At 35.8% G+C, this 24917-nt stretch overlaps 1 protein-coding gene across 2 annotated transcripts in view; it reads left to right on the forward strand.

Moving 5' to 3' along the window:
- Window positions 1–23780, forward strand: part of GOLM2 (golgi membrane protein 2) — a 113188-nt gene extending 89408 nt beyond the window's left edge. Inside the window, exons 9-10 of one of the 2 annotated variants that reach the window (XM_079915130.1) lie at window positions 15516–15683; window positions 22377–23780. In XM_079915130.1, coding sequence (XP_079771256.1) covers window positions 15516–15683; window positions 22377–22447 — 239 coding nt within the window. In that variant the 3' untranslated portion in view covers window positions 22448–23780. The remainder of the gene's footprint in view (window positions 1–15515; window positions 15684–22376) is intronic. The other variant, XM_079915131.1, reaches the window with a different exon arrangement.
- The last annotated feature ends 1137 nt before the right edge of the window (window positions 23781–24917 follow it).

Here is a 24917-nt window from a genome sequence, read left to right on the forward strand (position 1 = left end):
TACAGCCTGCAGGATCTTAGTTCCCTGACCAGGGATCAAACCCGTTTCCCCTGCAAAGGAAGTGTGGAGTCTTAACCACTGGACTGCCAGGGAAGTCCCAACACATTTTTTTTTTTTTTTTACCACCAAGAAAGGAAAAAAGTTGCTGCTAATTACACTATGACACATCACTGATTTGAAGATGTATCCTGATGTTAGCAGTATTAAATGTGAAAAAGTCCATCTTAGAATCAATGAAATGTATATGTAGTATTTTTTGTCTTTTTTCTATTTTGAGTGATATCTTCCTTCTTAAAAACACATTTTCAAGATTAATATTTTAGATTAACATTAGGGTAAGTTTTACCTCCAAGTAACTGAAATGGTAAATGAGAATGTCAATATGCTGCAAAAGTTTCCTTTTTTCATGAATTATCTCTGAAGTCTAAAACGTATTTAGTGAGTGACCCGTTCATAAAGAAGAGGTTTCCTTTGCCAATAAACAAGTTATAGATTTGATACAAATGAGTGATCATTATTCATGTCTGGAACTTCATGGGCTCAGCCCTCCGAGTTAATAATTAACGCAGGGCTTCCCTGGTGGCGCAGTGGCTAAGAATCCGCCTGCCAATGCAGGGGACACGGGTTCGATTCCTGGTCCAGGAAGATCCCACATGCCAGAGAGCAACTAAGCCCGGGTGTCACAGCTACTGAGCCTGCGCTCTAGAGCCCACGAGCCACAACTACTGAAGCCCGCGTGCCTAGAGCCTGTTCTCCACAACGAGAGAAGCCACTGCAGTGAGAAGCCCGTGCACTGCAATTAAGAGTAGACCCCGCTCACCGCAACTAGAGAAAGCCCACATGCAGCAATGAAGACCCAGTGCAGCCAAAAATAAATAAATTTTAAAAAAATAAAATAAAAATAATTAACGCAGAATTGGGAACATATTTGCCTACTTTTTGTTTCCTCTAGATTAGTGTTCAAAGTGCAAATCTATATTATTAGGCTAATTTCTCCTTCCAATTTATTATTTGTTTAATTAATTTTTATTGGAGTGTAGTTGCTTTACAATGTCGTGTTAGTTTCTACCATACAGCAAAATGAATCAGCTATACGTATACATATATGTCCTCTTTTTTGGATTTCCTTCCCGTTTAGTTCACCACAGAGCACTGAGTAGAGTTCCCTGTGCTATACTGTAGGTTCTCATTAGTTATCTATTTTATACATAGTATCAATAGTGTATATAAGTCAATCCCAATCTCCCAATTCCTCCTACCTCTCCCTTCCCTCTTGGTATCCATACATTTGTTCTCTACGTCTGTGTCTATTTCTGCTTTGCAAATAAGGTCGTCTATACCATTTTTCTAGATTCCACATATATGCGTTAATGTACGATATTTGTTTTTCTCTTTTTGACTTCACTCTGTATGACAGTCTCTAGGTCCATCCACATCTCTACAAATGACCCATTTTCGTTCCTTCTTATGGCTGAGTAATATTCCATTTCCCCCTCCAATTGAGAACCCTTCAACAAATTTGTTATTCAGTCTTCAAAAGAAATGTATTTATCTTGCCCAAATTAATGGGAGTCTTAGACAGCTGAATATTCCTTCCAAATCTTTTGGGGTTTTTTTATTAGCTGTTACATAATTAAATAGTGCAATCTGGCATCTCACTATGGTACAGGCAGATTTTAGGACCAACTATTCCTTTTCCAATCAATGCTAAATACTTAGCGTTGAATGTTTTTGTAATAGGCTTGATGAAGAGTGGAAAGATATGATAGGACAAAGGATATGAAGTAAGTGTAGTAAACTGGGAGAAATTTAGCAAGGCTCATTTGTTCAGATTCTTCTTGATGTTCTTCTGTCTTGGATATAAGGATATTCCTTTACTCCAGGTATAGGGAGGATACCACTCACATGAGGGTTTTATGACCTGCTTCAGGGGAAGGTCAGAAAGTCCTTTCTGCACATGCCATTTCTCAAATTCCTTCAGCTTGAAATATTTGATATTTCAAGGTGCTATGTTTTCAGGTTGCATGTCCTGAAACCTGTCATTCCTTTGTCTGAAAGTTCCATATGAAGTTTCACAATCCAGAAACTGAGTTGTTAGCTTGCTCCATAACCCATTGAACTAGTCTCAGTCCTGGGTATTTCAAGGGAAACATAAGAAAAACAAAGGTTAATGGTTGGTACAAACTGTAAACTCGGTTTTTTAGTCCAGAAGACAGTCAATCAAGAAGATTTTCTAGATGTTGGACCTGAACCATCTTCAGATGCTTCATATTGCATTGGCAATATAACAGCTTTTCTTTGAATATCTGGTAATGTCATCAGGTGATCTGTTGAACTTTCTAAGTGGCCTAAATGGCAACAGGCACAAAGGTTGTCCATACATGAACTGTTGTGGTGATTTCTCTGAAGTTTATATCAAACTGTCCATCTTCAGCTTGCAAGACTTTGGGAAAAGGACAGTTTTAAGTTTTAATGATTCAAAGTTAGAAGGGGTGAGAAAAATTGGAAACTTTAATTTGGAGAGTTGCAGCCAGATATTGAAGGAAACTAAAAGGATTCCGCATCTAGTCTAGTTTGCAGGTAGGTAACAAGATCTTAAAGACAATAAATAGGACTAGTATTTAATAGCCACAGGGGTTTACTGTCATTTTCTATTGAAGCATCATTTTTCTCTCTATAGTCACCCCATTTCTATCAAAGATAATCAAAGACTATTTTTCAAAATAAGTCTAGTCTCATTAAACTTGGCCTGATTATTTATGTGAGTACAAGAATAGTGATTGACCACATAGGTCTTTTGAGTTTTCTTTGCTGGAACTTTTCATAAGGATTCTCAGATTGGATTTTTAAAAGCCTCTGGAGGTGAGGAAGCCAAGCCAAAGACTCGCCTTCAGACTTCGCCTGCAGTACCTAGAGACAGTTCCTATCTTCTTGAGGTTCACAAGATATCCTGAAGTTCCTGGGCCTGCCAGGAAGTGACCTTCCTTATTCATCTGTAAGGCTGGGAACTTTGTATACCAGGTATAAGCTGGTTTTTCCGAGGGGGGATGGGGGCACTTTATAAGTATTGACACTTTAAACCCAGCCCTAGTTCCATGAAGCTGTCTGGTCATATCAGATTTTATGCATCATTCTCAAATATGACATTCTAGTCAGGGCCTTGGTAATATAGCCAAAGTTTCCAACTGTGTTCTATTACAAGGAGAGCAGATTCTTACTGAACTTAAAATAACTATATTGCCATGAAAACAAGATTTCTGACTAAGAGCTCCTGAATTCTGGAGGGATTAGGTAGGGAGAAAAAGTAGTTGTTTTATCTTTATTCACAAAAGTATACTTTTGTGAATAAAGATAAATAACACCAAATTGCTGTGTTATAGATAGCTTAAGAGATATGAGCAAAGGGTTTCCTTAAATCTGGAAAACAAAAGATTAAAGGACCTCAATGTTGGGTAGTGTGTCCTGAATCCTATAACTGTTTGTATACATGGCTTCTCTGTTAGAGTGGTAACTCACAAGGGCAGGAACTGTGTCTTATTCTTTTTTATTTCCCAGCCTTGCATGTACATAGTAAACATTTGTTAAACTTACTGCGTTACTTTTGGAATTTTATATTTCTGTAGTTAACACAATCAAAATGATTACTTGGTCATAAATTATATAATACATGAGAAGTTCCCTACTTTTAATTTCTTTATTCTAAAATTCTTAGTCCTGAATCTTTTATAGTTTTTCTTTTTTTAAATTGTAGTTTACAGATTGTTTAAATTTTTTTTATTCTCCAAAAACCCAACTACTAATTTTGCCACTTTTTAATTTTCAATCTGCCTTTTATTTTATTCTTTGCTATTTGTGACTTGTCACTTTATTCCCCTTTTAAGTTTTTGGACAGATACTTAATTCTCCACACTTAATTCTTTCTTACTAATATATTAACTTATAAACAAACTTTTATCAAACGCCTGTTAGGCAAAACACTATGCATTTGTAACCACAATTTTTCCTCTGTTGTTTCGTTGCGTGTATTAAGTTTTTATATACTAAATTTCCATTTCTATTGTCTTTTAAAAATATTTTGCCATTTTATTCTGACTTTATTCTTCATGAATAAGCATTAAGGGCATTTTTTTTCTCTATAGTTTTAATTGTTTTTGTTTGTTTGTTTGGCCATGCTGTGTGGCTTGCAGAATCTTAGTGCCCTGACCAGGGATTGAACCTGGGCCCTCAGCAGTGAAAGCATGGAGTCCTAACCACTGGACTGCCAGGGAGTTCCCTCTATAGTTTTAATTGTTAACTTCACTTTTCCTTCTGTATTCAAAGTAGGTAAAAGAGAACGTTTAGAATAGCAGATGAGGGATAAGTGTATTTGTTCATTAGGGAGATTAAGGCTTATAGGAATGGCCAGGCTTTAGTGGAATTTGAAGAAAGTGACCTTGTGTTAGGCTAGATCTATATGTTCTGTTTCCAAAACTTTGTTAAACAGCAAAAATAATTCTTTGCAGAGATTGAAAACTGATGAGACTTCACCATATCCAGCTAGCATATTAGTTTTGTTCAGTCCACACAGTGATTTTTAAAAATCTGAAATAGTTGCCAGTATTTAAAAGTCAAGAGATTTCATGTAAAATTCCCAGTCTCTAATTCTCTTAAACCAGATTGTTTGACATAATCACTGGAACTGATTATGACTATTCTGTTTAGAATGAGACTTGCCTTGTCCCATTTCTCATAATCCCACTTTGACATAATACATCCAGTTATCTTGCTTGTCTGATACTTGGAGGCGTTTGAGTTTGTGACCCCTTTCTATAACATGAGAATATAGAATAGAAACCTTGTAGTTGATCCAGGGCAGGGGCTTAGCTGTATGTTAGAAACCTTGTAGTTAACCTCATGGCAGTATAGAAAGGTACATGAGGTTAGACTGGGCTTGAGAGGGAAGTATTACCTGAAAGTTAGCGAGCAAGGGGTATTAGACTGAGAAGTAATATTGAAAAATGGTAAATGAGGAGATGGTAGTCTCGAGAAAAAACGTACTGCGTTAAAAATGCCAGAGACAGAGCACTGTTATCATAATGAGACCTTATTGATAAATGAAAAGTACGAAGTAGGAGTAGGAAGAAAGTGTCTGAGTATGTGAAGAAATCTCTTTTTCTGTCCTGACTCCTTTTGCATCATGGAGACAGTTATAATCTCAATCCATATCGTCATCTAATTTTACTTCATCTAGAGACCAAAGGTATATATAGAGATCAATAAGTACAAATAATAGAAGTGTAAATAGGTAATGAATATAAAAGTATTTGATCCTGTAGATACTAAATGATATGCTGTTAGAACAAGTTGAAAATTTTGTTGAAACTGACTACTGGACATAGGGGGGAAAATCTTAGATTTTATACAATAACCACAACAATTTTTTTTGACAGTTTTAAATTTAGCATATTTTATAACTTAATACATCACACTTATATTGATACATTTTTTATAAATTTAATTTTGTCTTGCCACATCATACAAAAATGGCTAGGTAATCTGTTGGCATGTTTTGCCATTATTTAGAAAATATATTTGTGTTGGCTTAATTTAAAATGTAGAATGTAGTCTATATGGTGATACAAAATATAGTTTAGGGGATACTTCAGAGTATCCTGGAGGCACACTTCAAAGAAATAGTCAGACATCCTCCAAAGTAGTTGAAATGGAGAATTCATGGAAGACCCACCTGTTTGCCAATTAGGAGGGCTGTACTCTATATATTTAGATGCCTTGAATTGAGAAAACAGTTCATTTCAAATGTCAGCCCTGTACTGAAAGTCACAAGGACTTTCAAAACAGTAGGTGGTGATTGTTGATCAATATGGGCTTTTCTGTATGCCTGCTCCAGGGTGAGTAGCAGCAGAAATTCATTTATTTAACTGTGGTTAATGATTCCCCTGAACAACTTGGTGAGACAAGGTAGTGTATCAGAGAGTACATCATTTTATGTATGGATTTTTTTTTAAAGTATTTTTCAACCTCTGATCTAGATGGCTTAGTGGGTTTATCACCTTTGAGATATCCACTCTGCTCACACAGATAACAATAGATAAAATGTAAAAAGAGAGAACTAAAAGGATATTGATAATCTCAAAAACATGTTAAAAATTACTGTGGTCAAGAAATAGGGGCTTCCCTGGTGGCGCAGTGGTTGGGAGTCCCCCTGCCCATGCAGGGGACACGGGTTCGTGCCCCGGTCTGGGAAGATCCCACAGGCCGTGGAGCGGCTAGGCCCGTGAGCCATGGCCGCTGGGCCTGCGCGTCCGGAGCCTGTGCTCCGCAACGGGAGAGGCCACAACAGTGAGAGGCCCGCATACCGCAAAAAAAAAAAAAAAAAGAAATGAAACAAAAATACACGATGATGAAAGGAAATGAATGATTAGACCTATTAGATTCCAGGTCTGGAAATGAGGCTTCAAGGAATTTGACTCTTAAGAGCAAAAGAATATAATGGGAGCCAGGCTTATTGCTTAATGCCAGAATCTAAATAAGGCCCCATCTTCCTTGGCAGAGGAAGCAGAAAATAAATGTTGCTGACTGCCATCAAGAACTACAGTGTTTAGCAACCTGAAGGCTTATGGAGCCAGAAACCTGCAGATGCAGCCTTACGACCATACTGCATGGTCATACCATATCACTATTAGTTCTGTAATGAATCTGTGCTATCCCAAATAGCATCATGGTATAGAAACTCTGAAATGTGATTTAAAAATCTTATCCTAGTCTGGGGAACTGGGACATCTCTAAAATAAATACATAATAAAATAAAATAATTTTATTTTAAATAAAATACAATAAAATGAATAGGTGAACACAGAGAGGGTAGAAGAGAAAATACACAAATACCCCGCCCCCCATACACACATCCACACTGAAAATTAATCAGCAAACCAAAACCCCCAAATATATGAAAAATGTTAATGCTAAGAGAGCCAACATACCAACAATTGAAACATAAAAATTATTTTTGTGTTTAAGGGTCCTCAAAGAGAGATGATGAAATAACTTATTCAAAAAAAGAAGAGATTAAGAAACAGGCAGAAATAAAACAAAAACAGCTAGCTATAAAAATCAGTTGTACATTTTAGAAATGAAAAGTATAATCATTGGAATAAAAAATCAACTTATGAGATAGACCATGAACATAGTTGACTGACTGATTAGGAATCTTGTACTGAGATATTCAACAAGAACGTAGCACAGAGTAGCAAAGACATAGATACTGAGGTAAGTATATATCATATGTATATGTGACAGAGATGTTAAGAGAGACAGAATATATATGTGTGTCTAATAGGAGTTTTGGGTAGAGAATAGAGTAAATGGTAGATAATCAATATTTGAAAACTTTGAAGTGCTCAGAGTTTTCTGAGGTTGAAGAAAGACATGAATTGTTAGATCAGATATGCCTGGGATAAATGAAGAAAGTCTTTGCTTTTAGGCATTGTAGGAAAACCTCAGAGTATCCAAAAATAAAGGGAAAAATCTTAAATGATACCAAAAAATATAGATTATTTCCAGGGAGTGACGATTATATTGACAGCAGATTTTTCATCAGCAAATTAAATGCCAGACAATAATAGAATAATATCTTCATCCTGATGAGTAGAAAATAACTATCAACATAGACTATTATACCAGCTAATGAGGACAGCAAGGACAAAATGAAGATGTACTCAGTGGGTAGAGGAGGAATAGGAGATAATATTGAATGAAAGGAAGAAGAAAATTCAAAGAAAGGCATCCAAACAGTAAAGTCAAAGAACTAAGATCAAATACTACAAAAACCACGATAAATATAAACAGATTAAAGTTACCTGTTATAAGAGATGATAAAAAGATATGCAAATCAAATCCAGCTATATATAGTGTTTACAACTAAATCTTAAACACAAACATGTAGAAAACATGAAAATAAAAGGACTATAAAAGAGGCTTCTCACTTCTGGGTATATACCCCAAAGAATTGAAAACAGGGACTTGAACAGGTATTTGTACATTCATATTCATAACAGCATTATTCACAATAGCCAAAAGGTGGAAGCAACCCAAGTATTCAACAAATGAATGTATAAACAAAATGTGGCATATATGTACAATGGAATATTATTCAGCTTTAAAAAGGAATGAAATTCTGACACATGCTACAACGTAGATGAACCTTCAAAACGTTATGATAGGGCTTCCCTGGTGGCGCAGTGGTTGGGAGTCCGCCTGCTGGTGCAGGGGACGCGGGTTCGTGCCCCGGTCCGGGAAGGTCCCGCGTGCCACGGAGCGGCTGGGCCCGTGGGCCATGGCCGCTGAGCCTGCGCATCCGGAGTCTGTGCTCCGCAACGGGAGAGGCCGCGGCGGGGGGTGGGGGGGGCGTACCAAAAAAAAAAAAAAAAACACGTTATGATAAGTGAAATAAGCCAGTCACAAAAGGCAAATACTGTTGTGATTCCACTTATATGAGGTACCTAGAGTAGTAAAATTTCATAGAAACAGAATGGTGGTTGCCGGGGGCTGGGTGGGGAAGGGGGTATTATTTAATGCATACAGAGTGTCAGTTTGGGAAGATGAAAAAAGTTCTGAACATAGATGGTGGTTATGGTTGCACAACACTGTCAATGTATTTAATGCCACTGAACTATACACTTAAAAATGGTTAAGGGGGCTTCCCTGGTGGCGCAGTGGTTGAGAATCTGCCTGCCAATGCAGGGGACATGGGTTCGAGCCCTGGTCTGGGAAGATCCCACATGCCGCGGAGCAACTAAGCCCGTGAGCCACAATTACTGAGCCTGCACGTCTGGAGCCTATGCTCCGCAACAAGAGAGGCCGCGACAGTGAGAGGCCCGCGCACCGCGATGAAGAGTGGCCCCCGCTTGCCGCAACTAGAGAAAGCCCTCGCACAGAAACGAAGACCCAACACAGCCATAAATAAATAAATAAAGTAAGAGTCAGAGCACTGGAAGACAACTGATACTTTAAAAAAAAAAAAAAAAATTTCCCCTGAAATCCAGAAGACGACTAGGATAACCATTATCATCACTTTTATTCAGCTTTTCACTGTAGGTCCTAGTCAATGAAATACAGTACAAGAAAAGAAAATAAACAGTATAGAGATTAGAAAGGAAGAAATAAAACTGACAAAACTGATATTAAGATGATTTTTATGTAGAAAATTCAAAACCAATTTACAAACTATTAAATAAATATATTTAGCAAAGTTATTAGATATAGGATTAATATAAAAATTAATTGCATTTCTACATGTCAGCAGTAAACATATAAAATGAAATTTTTAAAAAGAAACTTTTTTAGCTTTTTGCAGGTAACTATTTTTATTTGACGTATAGTTGATTTACAATGTTGTGTTACTTTCACGTATACAGCAAAGTGATTCAGCTATACATATATGTGTCTTGCTAAGAATAGCCAAGACAATCTATAAGGAGAAAAAAACTTATTGATGTCCACTACCAGATATCAAGACTTACTATAAAAACTGTTATTGATAAAGTAATTCAGACAGTGTGGTATTAGCACAAGAATGGACAAATGGACCAATGGAACAGATCAAAGAATACGGGAACTGACTACATATATATGGTCACTTGATTTATGACAGAGTTGATACTGCAATGCAATGGGGGGAAGGATAGTCTTCTCAATAAATAGTACTGAGTCAGTTGGATAGCCAAATGGAAAAATAATAACCTTGGCTCCCCTATCTCACACAACACACAGAATTAAATTCAAGATAGATTACAGATTTAAAATTTTAAGCTAATAAAACTTCTGGAGGAAAACAGGAGAATATATTCATGATGTGGAGTAGGCAAAGATTTCTAAAACCAGATAAGCCCCCCAAAAAGCTAACCATAAATGAAAAAGATGATAAATTGGGCTTTATTAAAATTAAGAACTTTTGTTAATCCAAAGATCGGGGCTTCCCTGGTGGCGCAGTGGTTGAGAGTCCACCTGCCGATGCAGGGTACACGGGTTCGTGCCCCGGTCCGGGAAGATCCCACATGCCATGGAGCGGCTGGGCCCGTGAGCCATGGCCGCTGAGCCTGCGCGTCTGGAGCCTGTGCTCCGCAACGGGAGAGGCCACAACAGTGAGAGGCCTGCGTACCGCAAAAAAAAACACAAAAAAACAAACAAAAAAATCGATCATAAGTGTGAGAAGATGTACATACCATGCAATTTAGCACCTAATATGTTACCTACAAACGTTCTTATATATAAGGAGGCATGTACAAGAATATTTATTGTTTATTACATTGAAAATTGAAAACAAATAATCATCAGTATGATAATATCAAGGTGTATGTACCAGACATACAGTGGAATCACATAGGAGTTAAAATAAATGAATAAAGCTACATTTATCAACATTGGTAAATCTCAAAAGCATAATGTGGAGGGAATAAAGCAAGTTACAGAACAGATATATTAAGGTGCTGTGTTGGGAGTCCCCCAAGACCACCCTGAGGCTTGATGATTCAATAGAAGAGTTCACAGGACCCAGAGGAGTTATAATACTCACAGTTATAGTTTAGTACAGCAGAAGGACAGAGGTTAAAATTGGTAAATGGAAAAGCTCATGGAGCAAGGTCTAGGAAAAAGCAGATGTAAGCTTCCAGGTGTCTCCTTCCAGTCTCCAGCAAAGAAGTGTGACAAAACACATGTGAAGTGTTGCCAACCAGGGAAGCTCATGTGATCCTTGGTGTCCAGGGTTTTTATTGGGGGTCATTCATGTAGTATCCTCATGTAGTCATGTAGTGCCCACGTGACTGAGGTCAGCTATTCAGACTCTAGACCTGCCTGCCTCCACCTAGCAAAAACAAATATTCACCATGAATCACTTCATTAGGATAAATTTGTCCAATCAAACTGGTAAGCATGGCTCAAGGGCTCAGAAGTTATATCCCACAATCAAGCCAAGGACCAGTCCTGAAGACAAGCCTTTCTTTGCAGTGTACAATGACCTTGTGAAGTAGATATAGGAAGCCTTTTAAAATCTCTGACTTTAAAGGTCTTCCATAATTATTCCCAATTCAAACTTCATCTTTCAGACTTCATCTTTCTGCTTCCTAATATAAATCCAGTCAAATTAATCTCTTTACTGTCTCCTGAATACTCCATCTTCGTTCTTATTTGAACGCTCCTTTCCTTCTCTCTGTCATGGTCCAATATATTTGCCTCTTTTTTGTGAGGCAAACATGATAACCACTACACTATAGAAACCTGATTGCCTCTTTTTTGAAACCTTCCTTTCTAGCTCTAACCCACACTGATTTCTCCCTTGTATAATTTTTTGCAAATATGATGCCTAATATATAATTTAGCAGTCTGTTATATTGATCAGCATCATGCATTTTATTTATATAGCCATATTCATTCACTGTCTACTGTGAAGTTTGATATCCCCAACTTGACTGGCAATTTTATGTAGTTGGCTCTGTTTTTTTGTCTCTTGTTGTCTATTGTACTGTATGAATTACTATTGTGGTCATCCATTCTTGTTAGTGATTTTCTTATTATCTCTGTAGGTCACTGTAACTGTAGTATGAAAATTTTATGACTGAATTCAGACTAGTCAGAACACCAAACACCTTTTAAAAAAAGAGAAGAAACTTTGTAAATTGTTCTGTTGGAATATTATAATAGGTACAGGTCGACCATTTCTTTGATTAATATACCATGTCCTTATAATATTAGTTAAATTAACTATATTTTGCAATAACTTTTTTAGGCTAATTTTTTGGTCTTCTATATTTCATAATTCTCATAAAAAATGAAAATATTTTCTTGGAGGAAATAATGTACCTTGAGAAACTCACTAGTAAGTACCATATCAAAATGTTTATATATTTAAAACAGCAATTTCACATTGCATAAAGATGATTTAACTGCTCCAGGTATTTTGTCCATAATATTGCATATTAAAAAAAGAAAATATAGATTTCTATAAATCTCCCTTTTTTCTTTCTTACATTGGCATCATTTATGTTATCATTAGAGAAACAGATAATAATAAAAGACACCAAAATGTTTTGTTTTGTATAACTATCATTAGGAGACAGGGTCTTTCTCACAAATAGCTTACCTATTCTTCTCTTGTTAACTCTTGTATATCCTTTTATATAACTCTTGTATATCCTTTTATCCTTCTTAACTCTTGTATATCCATTTCTTTTCTCTAACTCTTTTATCAACTTTTCCATTTATTTATTGTACATACCCAACTCTATTCTAGAATAGATTTAAGATGACTTTATGCTCTTTTTCATTATCCCCATTTACTTCAGTCCTCCTTTTTTTTTTACTGCTCCCCCCACCAAAAAAAAGCCTATGTGAGTATGATTTATTTTTTAACTATTTTCCTGATAGACTATTTTTTTTATTGTGATATAGCTGATTTACAATATTACATTATTTTCAGGTGTACAACATGGTGATTCAAAATTTTTATAGATTATGCTCCATTTAACGTTATTATAAAATGTTGGCTCTATTCCCAGTGTTGGACAATATATCCTTATAGCTTAATTATTCTGTATATAGTACTTTGTACTTCTTAATCCCCTACTCCTATCTTGCACCTCCCCCCTTTTCTCTCCCCACTGGTAACCACTAGTTTGTTCTTTTTTTTTTTTTTTTTTTTAATTTATTTTTGGCTGCATTGGGTCTTCGTTGTTGCTAGTTTGTTCTTTGTATCTGCAAGTCTGTTTCTGTTTTGTTATATTCATTAGTTTTATTTTTTAGATTCCACGTATAAGTGATAACATACAGTATGTATCTTTCTCTGTCTGACTTATTTCACTAAGCATAATACCCTCCCTGTCCATCCATGTTGTTGCAAATGGCAAAATTTTCATTCTTTTTTATGGTTAAGTAGTATTCCATTGTATATATATATACCACATCTTCTTTATCCATTCATCTATTGATGGACACTTAGATTGCTTCCGTATCTTAGCTATTGTAAATAATATTGCTATGAACATTGGGGGGTACATGTATCTTTTTGAATTAGTGTTTGCATTTTCTTCAGATATATACCCAAGACTGAAATTGCTGGATTATATGGTAGGTTTTTTTTTGTTTTTTTTTTTTTAGGACACACAGTGCCAAATGTGGGATCTTAGTTCCCCGACCAGGGATCAAACCTGTGCCCCCTGCATTGGGAGTGCAGAATCTTAACCACTGGACTGCCAGGGAAGTCCCTATTTTTAGGGGGTTTTTTTGTTTTGTTTTATTTTTTTAATTTATTTTAGGCTGCCTTGGGTCTTCGTTGCTGCACGTGGGCTCTCTCTAGTTGCGGTGAGCGGGGGCTACTCTTCATTGTGGTGCGCAGGCTTCTCATTGCGGTGGCTTCTCTTGTTGCAGAGCACAGGCTCTAGGTGCACAGGCATCAGTAGTTGTGGCATGCAGGCTCAGTAGTTGTGGCTCGTGGTCTCTAGAGCGCAGGCTCAGTAGTTGTGGCGCACAGGCTTAGTTGCTCCACGGCATGTGAGATCTTCCAGGACCAGGGCTTGAACCCGTGTCCCCTGCATTGGCAGGCAGATTCTTAACCACTGTGCCACCAGGGACGCCCTATTTTTAGTTTTTAGGTTTTTAATTAATTAATTTTATTTACTTTTGGCTGTGTTGGGTCTTGGCTGTGCACAGGCTTTCTCTAGTTGTGGTGAGTGGGGGCTCCTCTTCATTGTGGTGCACAGGCTTCTCATTGTGGCTTCTCTTGTTGTGGAGCACGGGCTCTAGGCATGCGGGCTTCAGTAGTTGCAGCATGCTGGCTCAGTAGTTGTGGCTCGCGGGCTCTAGAGTGCAGGCTCAGTAGTTGTGGCACACGGGCTTAGTTGCTCCACAGCATGTGGGATCTTCCCGGACCAGGGCTCAAACCCGTGTCCCCTGCATTGGCACGTGGATTCTTAACCACTGTGCCACCAGGGAAGCCCTATTTTTAGTTTTTTAAGGAACTTCCATGCTGTTTCCCACAGTGGCTGCACCAATTTACTTTTTCCCACCAACAGGGCACAACAATTCCCTTTTCTCCACACCCTCTCCAGCATTTATTATTTATAGACTTTTTGATGACAGCCTTTCTGATTGGTGTGAGGTAATACCTCATTGTGGTTTTGATTTGCATTTCTCTAGTAATTAGCGTTGTTGAGCATCTTTTCATGTGCCTGTTGGCCATCTGTATGTCTTCTTTGGAAAAATGTTTATTCAGCCCATTTTTTAATCAGGTTGTTTGTGTTTTTGATATTGAGTTGTATAAGCTGTTTATGTATTTTGATATTTCCTGAATGACTCTTTACACAGCAATTAGAAATATATTGGCCTGATGATGTGGTGAGCCATCTGTAGAATTGACCAATACCTCCATAATTCTTTCTCTTTATATTTAACTTTTCTTTCCAAGCAGAGGAAGTTTGTCTCATTGCAATGTGGATTTTAAAAATATAATTTGAAAATTTTTAAACCTATCATAGAAAGTGTTTATAATTTCTAAAAAAGTCTTAAATTCTTACATCATCAGTAAGTTAATGTTATTCATATTTTAGGGATTTATTAAATTTACTTTTTTGCCACTTCAGTGTCAAAGTAGAGTTTAACTTGTGTTGTGAGTCACACCTTAGTTTGCCTAGCATTTTTATTTTCAATGTCCATTTGTTGAATATTGTTGAATAGCTTTCTACAGTAGGTGTTATGTCTGTTGCTCTTCTTGATTTCTAATTGCTATGAATATAATATAACAGCCTCATGTCAGTCAACTTTCTTAAGCTTCCTCTGTCATTGACTTTTAGAAATATTGTTCAGGAAATGAGAAAGAATAAATCAGAATTACTTGGGATGTTTTTCAAAACACATACCACTAGGGATTCTGATAGTTTACTCTCTTTGCCATCCCTCCTTGGAAATCCATGACTATAGTGAATCACTGTTAGTGAAGAAACTTAAAATAGCCCTCCAGTATGTTAGTTTGTCTTATTTTCCAAAAAGAAACTAGCTTACACGGTACTCATTTATTCTGATAAGAAAAGTTATCAAAATTATTCGTGGAAAGTGATGTTTCACAAAGCAGTAAATGACTACAGATTTCAAGTATGTATTGTATCTAGTAATAAAATTATTTATTCTTCTCCTAAAGTGTTAAATTAGACAAATACTTCTGTCAGAGAAGTTGCTGGTTATTAGGAAAACAATTCTGAAAATTGTGCCCTTTTCTTTAAGAAAACATTCAAACCTTAAGCAGCAAGTACTGGAATTAACACAAAAGAGAAATTCTTAAATAAAATTATTTTCGGTCTTCATTCTTATTTCCTTTTATCTTGGATAACCTTCAGAAAGTGTATCTTTTTTTTTATAACCAGTATCCTGAAAATTGCCAGGTTTCACTTGTCTACTTTCTGGTCTACCTCCAGTATAGGTCCCTTCTTTTCTTCTCTCTTCACTCTTGAATTAATCCTCTACCTACTTCACAGGCCGATTCTTTGATGAGAATGAATCCCCTGTTGATCCGCAGCATGGCTCTAAACTGGCGGATTATAATGGGGATGATGGTAACGTAGGTGAGTATGAGGCAGACAAGCAGGCTGAGCTGGCTTACAATGAGGAAGAAGATGGTGATGGTGGAGAGGAAGACGTCCAAGGTGAGCGTGGGCCTGGCCTCCATGCTGTGACCGTGAAACCCACCTCTAAGTTTTTTGGTTGAATTTGTGTAGAATTTTCCCCACTTAATAGCAGTACAGTCTTAATACAGAGAGGTTCTGTGCAGTTTTTCAATTTTATTTTGGAAAACAATTTTATGATAGTGGTATTTGTAGACCTTTAAATAAATCATTTTAATTTTTTTCATTTTTAGTTATTATGTGATATATATTAGTGTTTATAGTTACAATCTGAAACTCAGACTCTTCAGAAATTTTAGAATTAAATTGTTTAAAATGGCTCTAGACTTTACCTAAGGCAAATACTCCCAGAAAAAAATCTTTTCCAATTTCTCATCTGAAAGCATTTCATCATTCTAAGTACAGATATTAACCAGACAGCCACAAAGGGAATGGTCTCGTCCACAATGAAGACAGGATTATTTCACTAATGATTCAGCATAGGAAGGCTCTTTTTGAAATTTGTTCTGAGAGGCTTAAAATTTATACTAAACAATCAGTTTTTGAAGATTTGTCTGTTTTGTGTTTAATACACAGATTCAACATATTTTCCTTGTTAACTGTGTTCCTTCTGAACTTTTAACTTAGTGAAAGTTCAGAATCTACTTGTTTGCATGCACCCCTACCCACGCATGCATATCAGAGTATGTTGCTTTATTGCAAGTTCTTAGGCCTGTTTTCTGCCTGCTTATATCATTTAGTAGCATTTATGGAGCTTCTTCTCTTTTCTATAAAAATTGATTATGAACTTAATGTGTGAAGTATTCAATTTTATAATACATTGCATGAAATATTTTTCAATGTAACCTATCTTGATTTCTTCCTTAACTCTTTTTAAAGTAATTAAATGTTATTTAGGTTCCTGACAAGAATTGTTTCTGTAAAACTCAGAAGAAAATATAGTTGTCCTAGAATACTACATAGTTAATAGAAAAAGGAAAACTAGAGACTCTGACTTCCACCTAGGCATTATTTTGTTAGTACATTCTAGTTTGGGAAGAATGGTTATTGGATTAGAAAGAGATTAATAAATGCTAGGAGTTATATACGGATGTTAATGAGAAATTCTCAAACACTTTTTGGTATCAGTGAAAAAATTGTACTCATCCATTTTTCTTCAATCTCATCCATTTTTCATAAATCTTACCATTTCTTTCTCATTGCTTTTGTAATTTGTTTGGATTATATTTATTTGCAATTATTTATAACTTAGTTTTAAGGCTTTTTCATGCATGCATATCGTATCACCAATTAGATTGTAAGCTCTTGGAGGGCAGGAATTTTCATTTATTTTGCCTTCTATTTTGTTTGTATCCTTTTCTGCCTTCATATTCAGCCCCCACCCCCACAGTAGTCCTTAGCGTACCTAGGGCCCTCAATAAATACTGTTAACTGATCATTTTATGCCTTTCTCATTGAGTTTTTATTCGTACAACTGTGACTAGGTTAATAACCCATTAACTTCTGGTCTTATAATCTTGCTTGGTTTACACTTTAAACATTCTCTGTTTTTCTTTCATAGAAGCTTCTATCATCTCATTGTATAATTTTGAGGTTTTTATTAGAACAATTAATTTCAGTGGTATTGAAAATTATTTCTTATATTTTGGCTATCTTAATGTTGATGACTTTTATCACAAAGTTCTCATTTGATATTTTTATGATTTTTATCCATAATAGATACATTTATCTTCAGTGCCTTCTCTCTCTCTTTCCTATGCTCTTCTCCCTCTCCCACCCCTAGTTCTCATTGCCACTTTCTACTTTAGGTCCCCGGTACCCTCATTCAACCCCTCCTTTTCCTTTCACAAGAGAATAAATCCATTGATTCTCAGGAATATAAGGAAATGACCTAAGATGATATTCTCAATGAAGTAGGGAGGGGATGGTTAAATTTGGGGGTTTCCTCATTTGCAAGTGAATCTTACTTGAGCTGGAGATTGCCATTTAACATTTTTTTTATCCCATTTTGAGGTTCACTAGATGATAGCAGCAGAAGGATAGTGCAGCTACTAAGGGACTCCTTTATCATAGGGAACAGAAAGATGTAAGAACATCTGCTCCAGCAAATACAGAGAGAGAAGTTTGGGTGAACTGACTAAAAAGGAATACTGGAGACTTGGATATTTAATACCAAATAATTTTAAACATGTTTTCAGAGATTCTTTAGGTATAGTATTAACTGTCTAAAAAGTGGAGAGTGAGAATTATGGTTCTTCCCTAGTTTATCAACAATATGTATTCCAAATGTTTATTATTAAGTTAGAGTATTTAAAAGCATTTCTTCATAGCTTCAGTGTAAAAATAATGGTTGGGTTCCTAGGTCAGTTTGCACTTTCAGCGAAAGCAGGCAGTAGAGTGGAAAAAACCATTAGCCTTAGAACTAGGAGACCAGCTGTGTATTGCTTTTCTAGTCACTTATACTCTCTGGGCCACCATTTCTTCATCTGTAATGTAAGGGTGTTGAACTAGAATACATAGATGATCCTTCTTAGTTCTAAAATTTTGTGGTCACATTCATAGTGGATTCACTGTAACACAAGTATTAGGGACAAATGTGTTTCATATTTCAGCATCTAAAATAACATCTTCCCCCAAACCCTAGAAAGAAAAGTGGAAACTTTATGCTCCCATTGAAACTCTGCAGCCAGAGATTTCAAAAATTGAAGCATGCACTTCAGAAGCACTTTAATGTTTCTACCAGTAGGGGCTCTGCTCTGCTCTCCCTGGTATTAGAAGCAGTTGTGTTTTTTTGTTTTGTTTTGTTTTGTTTTTTTCTCAAGCTGTTGGGTCCCTAGTATTAGACATTCCAGCTGCAGGACTGAGGTTCTAGCTTCAGCTAAAGACACTGACTTTGGTCTCCGAAATTCTGGATTATGAAATGGAGGCTTTGACAGCATCTCTGCCAATAGGGAGCTAAAGAATTCCAGCTTTATCTCTGATGCCTGTTTGTGCATATTGATCATTTGGGTCAGTACTGCCTGCAGATTCACTTAATTCTGTAGAATTAAGTGAAGCCTGTTTTTCCTGTGTTTACAATCCTGGTTTATTTTGATTTTTAATTCCTGGTTTCCTGAAGCATCCTAAAAGAAATATTATATTATTTACATTGGTGTAAACATTTTTTCCCTGACTTCTGCTAATGATCCAATGAAAAGGTTAACTAAAAGGTTAACTCTGGAAACACTACACATCTGATAGATATATCTTTTAATTCATTCTTTATTATAAAAAGGATATGGATGTTTACAAATTCCCTTTACTCTTATCTTTAATGCCATAGAAGTTCCAAGTTTGTTTAATAGAATATGAAATGCACATTACTAAGTATACCTATGGAAGGAAGTTTAGCATAGTGCCTAAGTGCCCGGATTCTGGAGCCAGACTGCCTAGATTTTAATCCTAGCTCCACCACTTACTAGCTCTGTGACCTTGTGAATTACCTATACCTCTATGCCTTGAAATCCTTATCTGTAAACTAGGGATAAATATAGTTACCTAACTCAACAATTGTTATGTGGATTGTATGATTTAAATATTTATTCAGCACTTAGAACAGGATCTTTCACACTGTAAGCACTGTGTAAGTGTTGAATAAAACAATTTTTTAAAAAGTAAAAGCAAGTGTAGAGTTTTTTCCCTGGGTTGCCTGCTTTAGAGGACAATTGCACTTTGGCCTGTGGATTAATTTGTACTTTTTTTTTTTTTTTTTTGCGGTACGCGAGCCTCTCACTGTTGTGGCCTCTCCCGTTGTGGAGCACAGGCTCCGGACGCGCAGGCTCAGCGGCCATGGCTCACGGGCCCAGCCGCTCCATGGCATGTGGGATCTTCCCGGACCAGGGCACGAACCCGTGTCCCCTGCATCGGCAGGCAGACTCTCAACCACTGCGCCACCAGGGAAGCCCTAATTTGTACATTTTAATGGAGGCTCACTGCCTTATTTCCCCAAGGCATTCTTGCTTGGTAGAGCTTGCTTTATGGAGGTGGTCCTTTCTTGACTTAAGAGGGAATTTAGAAATTATTTGATAAATTATAAATATCTTTGTATTTAATAGTCACTTTATGTTGATGAGTTATTTACAGATTTTGCTTCTTTGTAAAATGAAATAAAATATCAGTCCATATAATTGTATTTAGTGGCTGTTATTGTATATCAGATTTGGTTAGGTAATTTTGTCATAGATAAATGCAAAGAGGTTGTTGGTAGAAACATGAATTCTGGTTGGAATAGCTACACTGAAAGTAGACTCTAGTTAATGTAAATGGTAGCTCAATGTAAGAGAAAGGCAATCAGAAGTCCTATGAAATTATGAAAAAGCAATGTGAAGGCACCATATTAAAACTTTGCTAAAGAGCATAAGTTAATAAAACCAACAAACTCCTCCTTATATTTATAGAGGACTTCGGAAGTAAAGACTGCCTTCCTATGCATTAATTTACTTTGAAGTTGGAAAAATAGTTGTTACCCTAGTCTACCGAGAAGGTAATTAGAAGTCTAAAGAGATTTAGGAACTAGATCATGTTTGTTAAGTGCCTGAGCCAGGACTAGGGTTGTTTTTCTCTTCCTAGACCTTTGCTGTTATCTTGTTTTCTCTTTACAATTATTTATTTAAAAATCTCAAAAAGTAACATCATTTTTTCCTTTGAATAACTTTCCTGTAAATTTCTAGAAATTCTTCTTTATATAGTAGCTTTTCCCACTGCTCCATGGTGATTGTCTTCATTTAATTACTAAAGTCCTAAAAGATGTGTTTATAGCCATACAGTGAGGTCCCATAACATGGGTCCTAAGGAGAGCTTTCTGGAGAGGTGCCAGTGATTATTTTCCTTTTTAAAACCAAGATAATTTTTTAAAGTATGAAGAGTTCTTTGATAAGAGAATGATTAGTATATTTTCAAAATACAAATGTGATTATGGATGTAATTTCAGCCTTTGCACCTAACAGATTTGGGGTTATCATTGCTGTTGAATTACAGTATTAAAAATATGAGATCAATTTGCTAGAATATGAAGAATGATTGCCTGCAATTCTAAAAGAGAATTTCTGTAAATTTAACAGGAAAGTTATTGAAAGGTGAGAGAAAGTTGGTTTGTTTGGCATTTCTAATAACTAAATGTAAAGAAGAAATAAGAACACATCATTATGGAAAGTTTACACATAGTACTTACACTACATGGTACATACAAATACACGTACAGAGTACATACACCACATGGCATCTTTCTTGAACAAAATGTTACCATACAATATACTAGAGAAACTGAGAGTGGAAAACCTATCAAACCTAAAAGAATAGATTGGAGATAGCTATAGTATACATATGAATTTGGAATCCAACCCCTCTTTAAAATATATACCCAGACAGTTATGATAGTAATACTTCAATATATCAAAAACTAAACTATTGGGTAATTGTAACTGTGAACCAGAAAGTAACAAAAGTTATTTTTAAGGCTGTGGAGAAGACAAAAGATGTCATTAAAAACCATGTACGGGCTTCCCAGGTGGCTCAGTGGTTGAGAGTCCTCCTGCCAATGCAGGGGACACGGGTTCGTGCCCCGGTCCGGGAAGATCCCACATGCCGCGGAGCGGCTGGGCCCGTGAGCCAATGGCCGCTGAGCCTGCGCGTCCGGAGCCTGTGCTTCCCAACGGGAGAGGCCACAACAGTGAGAGGCCCGCGTGCCGCAAAAAAAACAACAACAATGTACTAAAAAGGGAGCCTCTTAAGCTCTAATTAAAATACTAATTTTAATACTCTGAGCAGTCTTATTTCAAAACTTGAAGATAGAAATAACTATAAAATTAGAAAGGAAGAGAAGAATTGTTGTTGGTAGTTAAGCTGAGAGTAGTGAAGTGACAGGTGATAGCCGAGAAGGACCCAGAAAAACCTGTCAATAGCCAAATAAGTCGAACTCTGAAGCACTATATGGAGTCGTTTAGTATAGCTACTCAAAGTGACTTTGAGGATGTTAGTGTCTAATAATATTGTGTGATAGTTTTTTTCTTTTCAGTAAAGAAAAGGTTGTTTTTTAACATACTCCATTTAGGAAGTTGCTGGTAAGCTATTTGCAGAATAGCAAAGAAATTCATTTAAACGCTAAATTTGGGGATCATGAGTAACTTTTATTTTATTTTCTAATTTTTACTTGATGACTATGGATTAATTTTACTATTAGAAAAAATGTTTGGTTTTTAAAGGCATGAAAATGTATAAAGAACGATTTCTACCAAAGCTTTAATTTAAAGGACTAACTTTCATCTATATAGAAATAATATATTTACATAAAAGGATCAATTCTTCAGTGCTTGTGAAATCCTAAAGCTTTGCTATCTAGCTCTACTTATTTCTTTCATCCTCTTTCTTTTCCCTTCTTCCTTTCTTCTTTCCTTTCTCTCTCTCCCCCCACCTTTTCTTTTCTTCCTTCCCTTCTTTCTTTTTTCTCTATCATCAAAAGATTTGTTAAAATTAAGTGATTTTCCAAAACAGTTACAGACTTTTCACTCATTTGCCAAGCAACTAAGAAACAGAACAGCATTTACAGAGGTGTAAGATAACGAGTAGAAAACTACATTAAGGCTGAAGGAAGAAAATAAAAGAGAGAGATTATTTGATTGGATTTCTGTAAGTGATTTTAAAAATAATATTCTTGATACCTGATTATTTTCCTTACAGATGATGAAGAACAAGAACTGCAAATGGATCCTGCAGACTATGGAAAGCAACATTTCAATGATGCCCTTTAAGCCGTAAAGGAAAACTTCAGAAAACCTAAAGTGCTGTAAAATGGAATCATTTCTACTTTGTCGATTTTGACTTTTGTTGTAAAGATCAGTTGTATCAGTTGTAAAGATACATTGAGATAGATTTAAGGAAAATTTTAAATGAAGGAATGTACCCATGTACATATGTGAACTTTTCATATTGTATTATTAAAGCAGAGACTTTGGGGTTATGTTACAGTTGAGCCAAAAACAAAGTAAGCAAAACTGTAATCTTTGCATTTAAAGCAAACTAATGTATATTTTACATTTTATTGAGCCTAATTCTTTCCACAAATAGACAAACAGGAAAAATGATTGTACAGTTTATATGTTGCACATAGCATAACCACAAAGAGAACAATTATTCAACTGGAAAACTTTTAATACACTAATACATGCTTGTTAGCCCAACAGGTGTTCTGTTCTATCCACCCCTCATCTCATGCTGTTCAAGGAATCATACCTAGAATAGTTGCATGAAAGAGGGGAACCTGAAAGCCAAACACTGGGCAGCAATGTACAAAATCACTTCCCTACTCTTTTTATTTTACATGAGTAATGATGTGTTTCGGCAGATAAGCTTTCAGCTGAGGCCTGATGGAAGCTGAGATAACCTGCAAAGACATAACAATATTTATGAGTTTTACCTTACTTAGTTCATGAAATTGTGAAATGCATGATCGATGATGTACTTTCAATTTTTATTTTTTCAGGTAATACCAGTACGGTTTAACCGTTACTGGCTAAAATTTTTATATTTTCAGAGTTAAAGTTGGTGAAGATATTAATGATTTAAATGCCAGATTCTGAAAGAGGCTAAATCAACCTTGAAATGAATTTGCAATCAGTATTTCAAAGCGTCTCTGGTAGTTTTAGTGATCTTATTTGACTAGACTTTTCCAGAAGTATTAAATAAGCAATTTTAACAGATTTTTATTAATGCACAGATAAGTAGAAGTACAGTGAGATCTACAGCCATTTTATTAAAATAGCTTAAAAGTTTGTAATAAAGATGAAGAACCTTTGTATTTACTTAATATGTTAGTTAAGAACCCATAAACCTCATATTTGCTAGACTTACAAAATTATTTTAAATGCATTTGTCTTTTTTGACACTTCAGTAGAACGTGTAAGCTAGCTAATCCTTGTTTTCTGATTGAAAGAACTTCTAAATCTTATCCCCCTCCCCCCAAATAAAAGGTTTTGATCATGAGAAATTTAAGCTTGTTAACTCTGTGTTTCAGAAGGGCTACTGTTAATTGCACATGAACATAAGATGCTTCCCCCCCACCCCGTACTCAGGTTCTAGTCAAAATTCAAACTTACAGAGATTAAAAAAAACAAAACAAAAAAAAGGTTGTTCAATTATTGGAGGTGCAGAAATTCTTAGACTTCAGTTTTAAATTATTTAGCAACCCAGAAAAGATGTAGTGACTTACTAAAATTGTTTTTTCTACCATATCAAAGTTAGTAATTCATGGCTTTGCTGTAGAGTTAGGCCTATAATGAATAGGTATGATAGTTCACAGGATTTTTTTAAGTGGAGTTAAAGGGAATTGATTTACACCTTTTGGAAGTTAGGGTGGGAAGATGAATCTAAAACAAATTCCTAGTAATACTTTATATTTAATACTGTAAAATCTTTACAAATGAAAACCATGAAATTTCCTGCCTTAGTTCCTTTGTCATAAAAACAATCACTTGGTTATATGGTAGCTATTACTTACACAGCAAAATTTCTTCAATTATCAGTCTAGACATTTTATAAACTGAGAAATCTTGGATCAATTGATAATATTTTTGACTGTATTAACATTTTAGTGCTATAAAATACTATGTGAATCTCTTAAAATTCTGACATTCTACAGTCTGTATTAGACATGCTGGTTTTATAACGTTTTACTTCTGCCTTAAGATTTACGTTTTTTAAATGTATTTTTGCCCTGAATTAAGTGTTAATTTGATGGAAACTCTGCTTTTAAAACCATCACTTACTGGGTTCTAATAAATTAAAAATTAAACTTGTTTTACTATTTTGCTGATTCTGATACATATACACACATCACACTCATGTGATGCAGTTAGATTTTAACACTAAAATTTGAGTAAATTTAGAACTCATTTTAAGCTAAGCTAAACTAGAATGGCAGAAATTTTTACACTAGCACTGTTTACTGTAATGCTAGTTTATTCAGCAAATTCTGAGTGCTTCCTATGTGCCCAGCGTTGTTCTACTTAGTAAGAATACTGTAGTAAATAAGGTAGACCAGGTTTCTGTTCTCATGGAGCTTACATTCAAGTGGGAGCAGTCAGACAATATACAGGTAAATACTTGAATCAGATAATTTTAAATAGTGGTAAGAGCTATTATAAATAAAACAGTTCCAAGGTTCCAAGGTCTATAAAGTTCCAAATAATCAGGTTTTCACATAACTGAAACATTGCAGTTGTA

The sequence above is a fragment of the Stenella coeruleoalba genome (genome assembly GCF_951394435.1).
Source record: "Stenella coeruleoalba genome assembly, chromosome: 2".
NCBI lineage: Eukaryota > Metazoa > Chordata > Mammalia > Artiodactyla > Delphinidae > Stenella > Stenella coeruleoalba.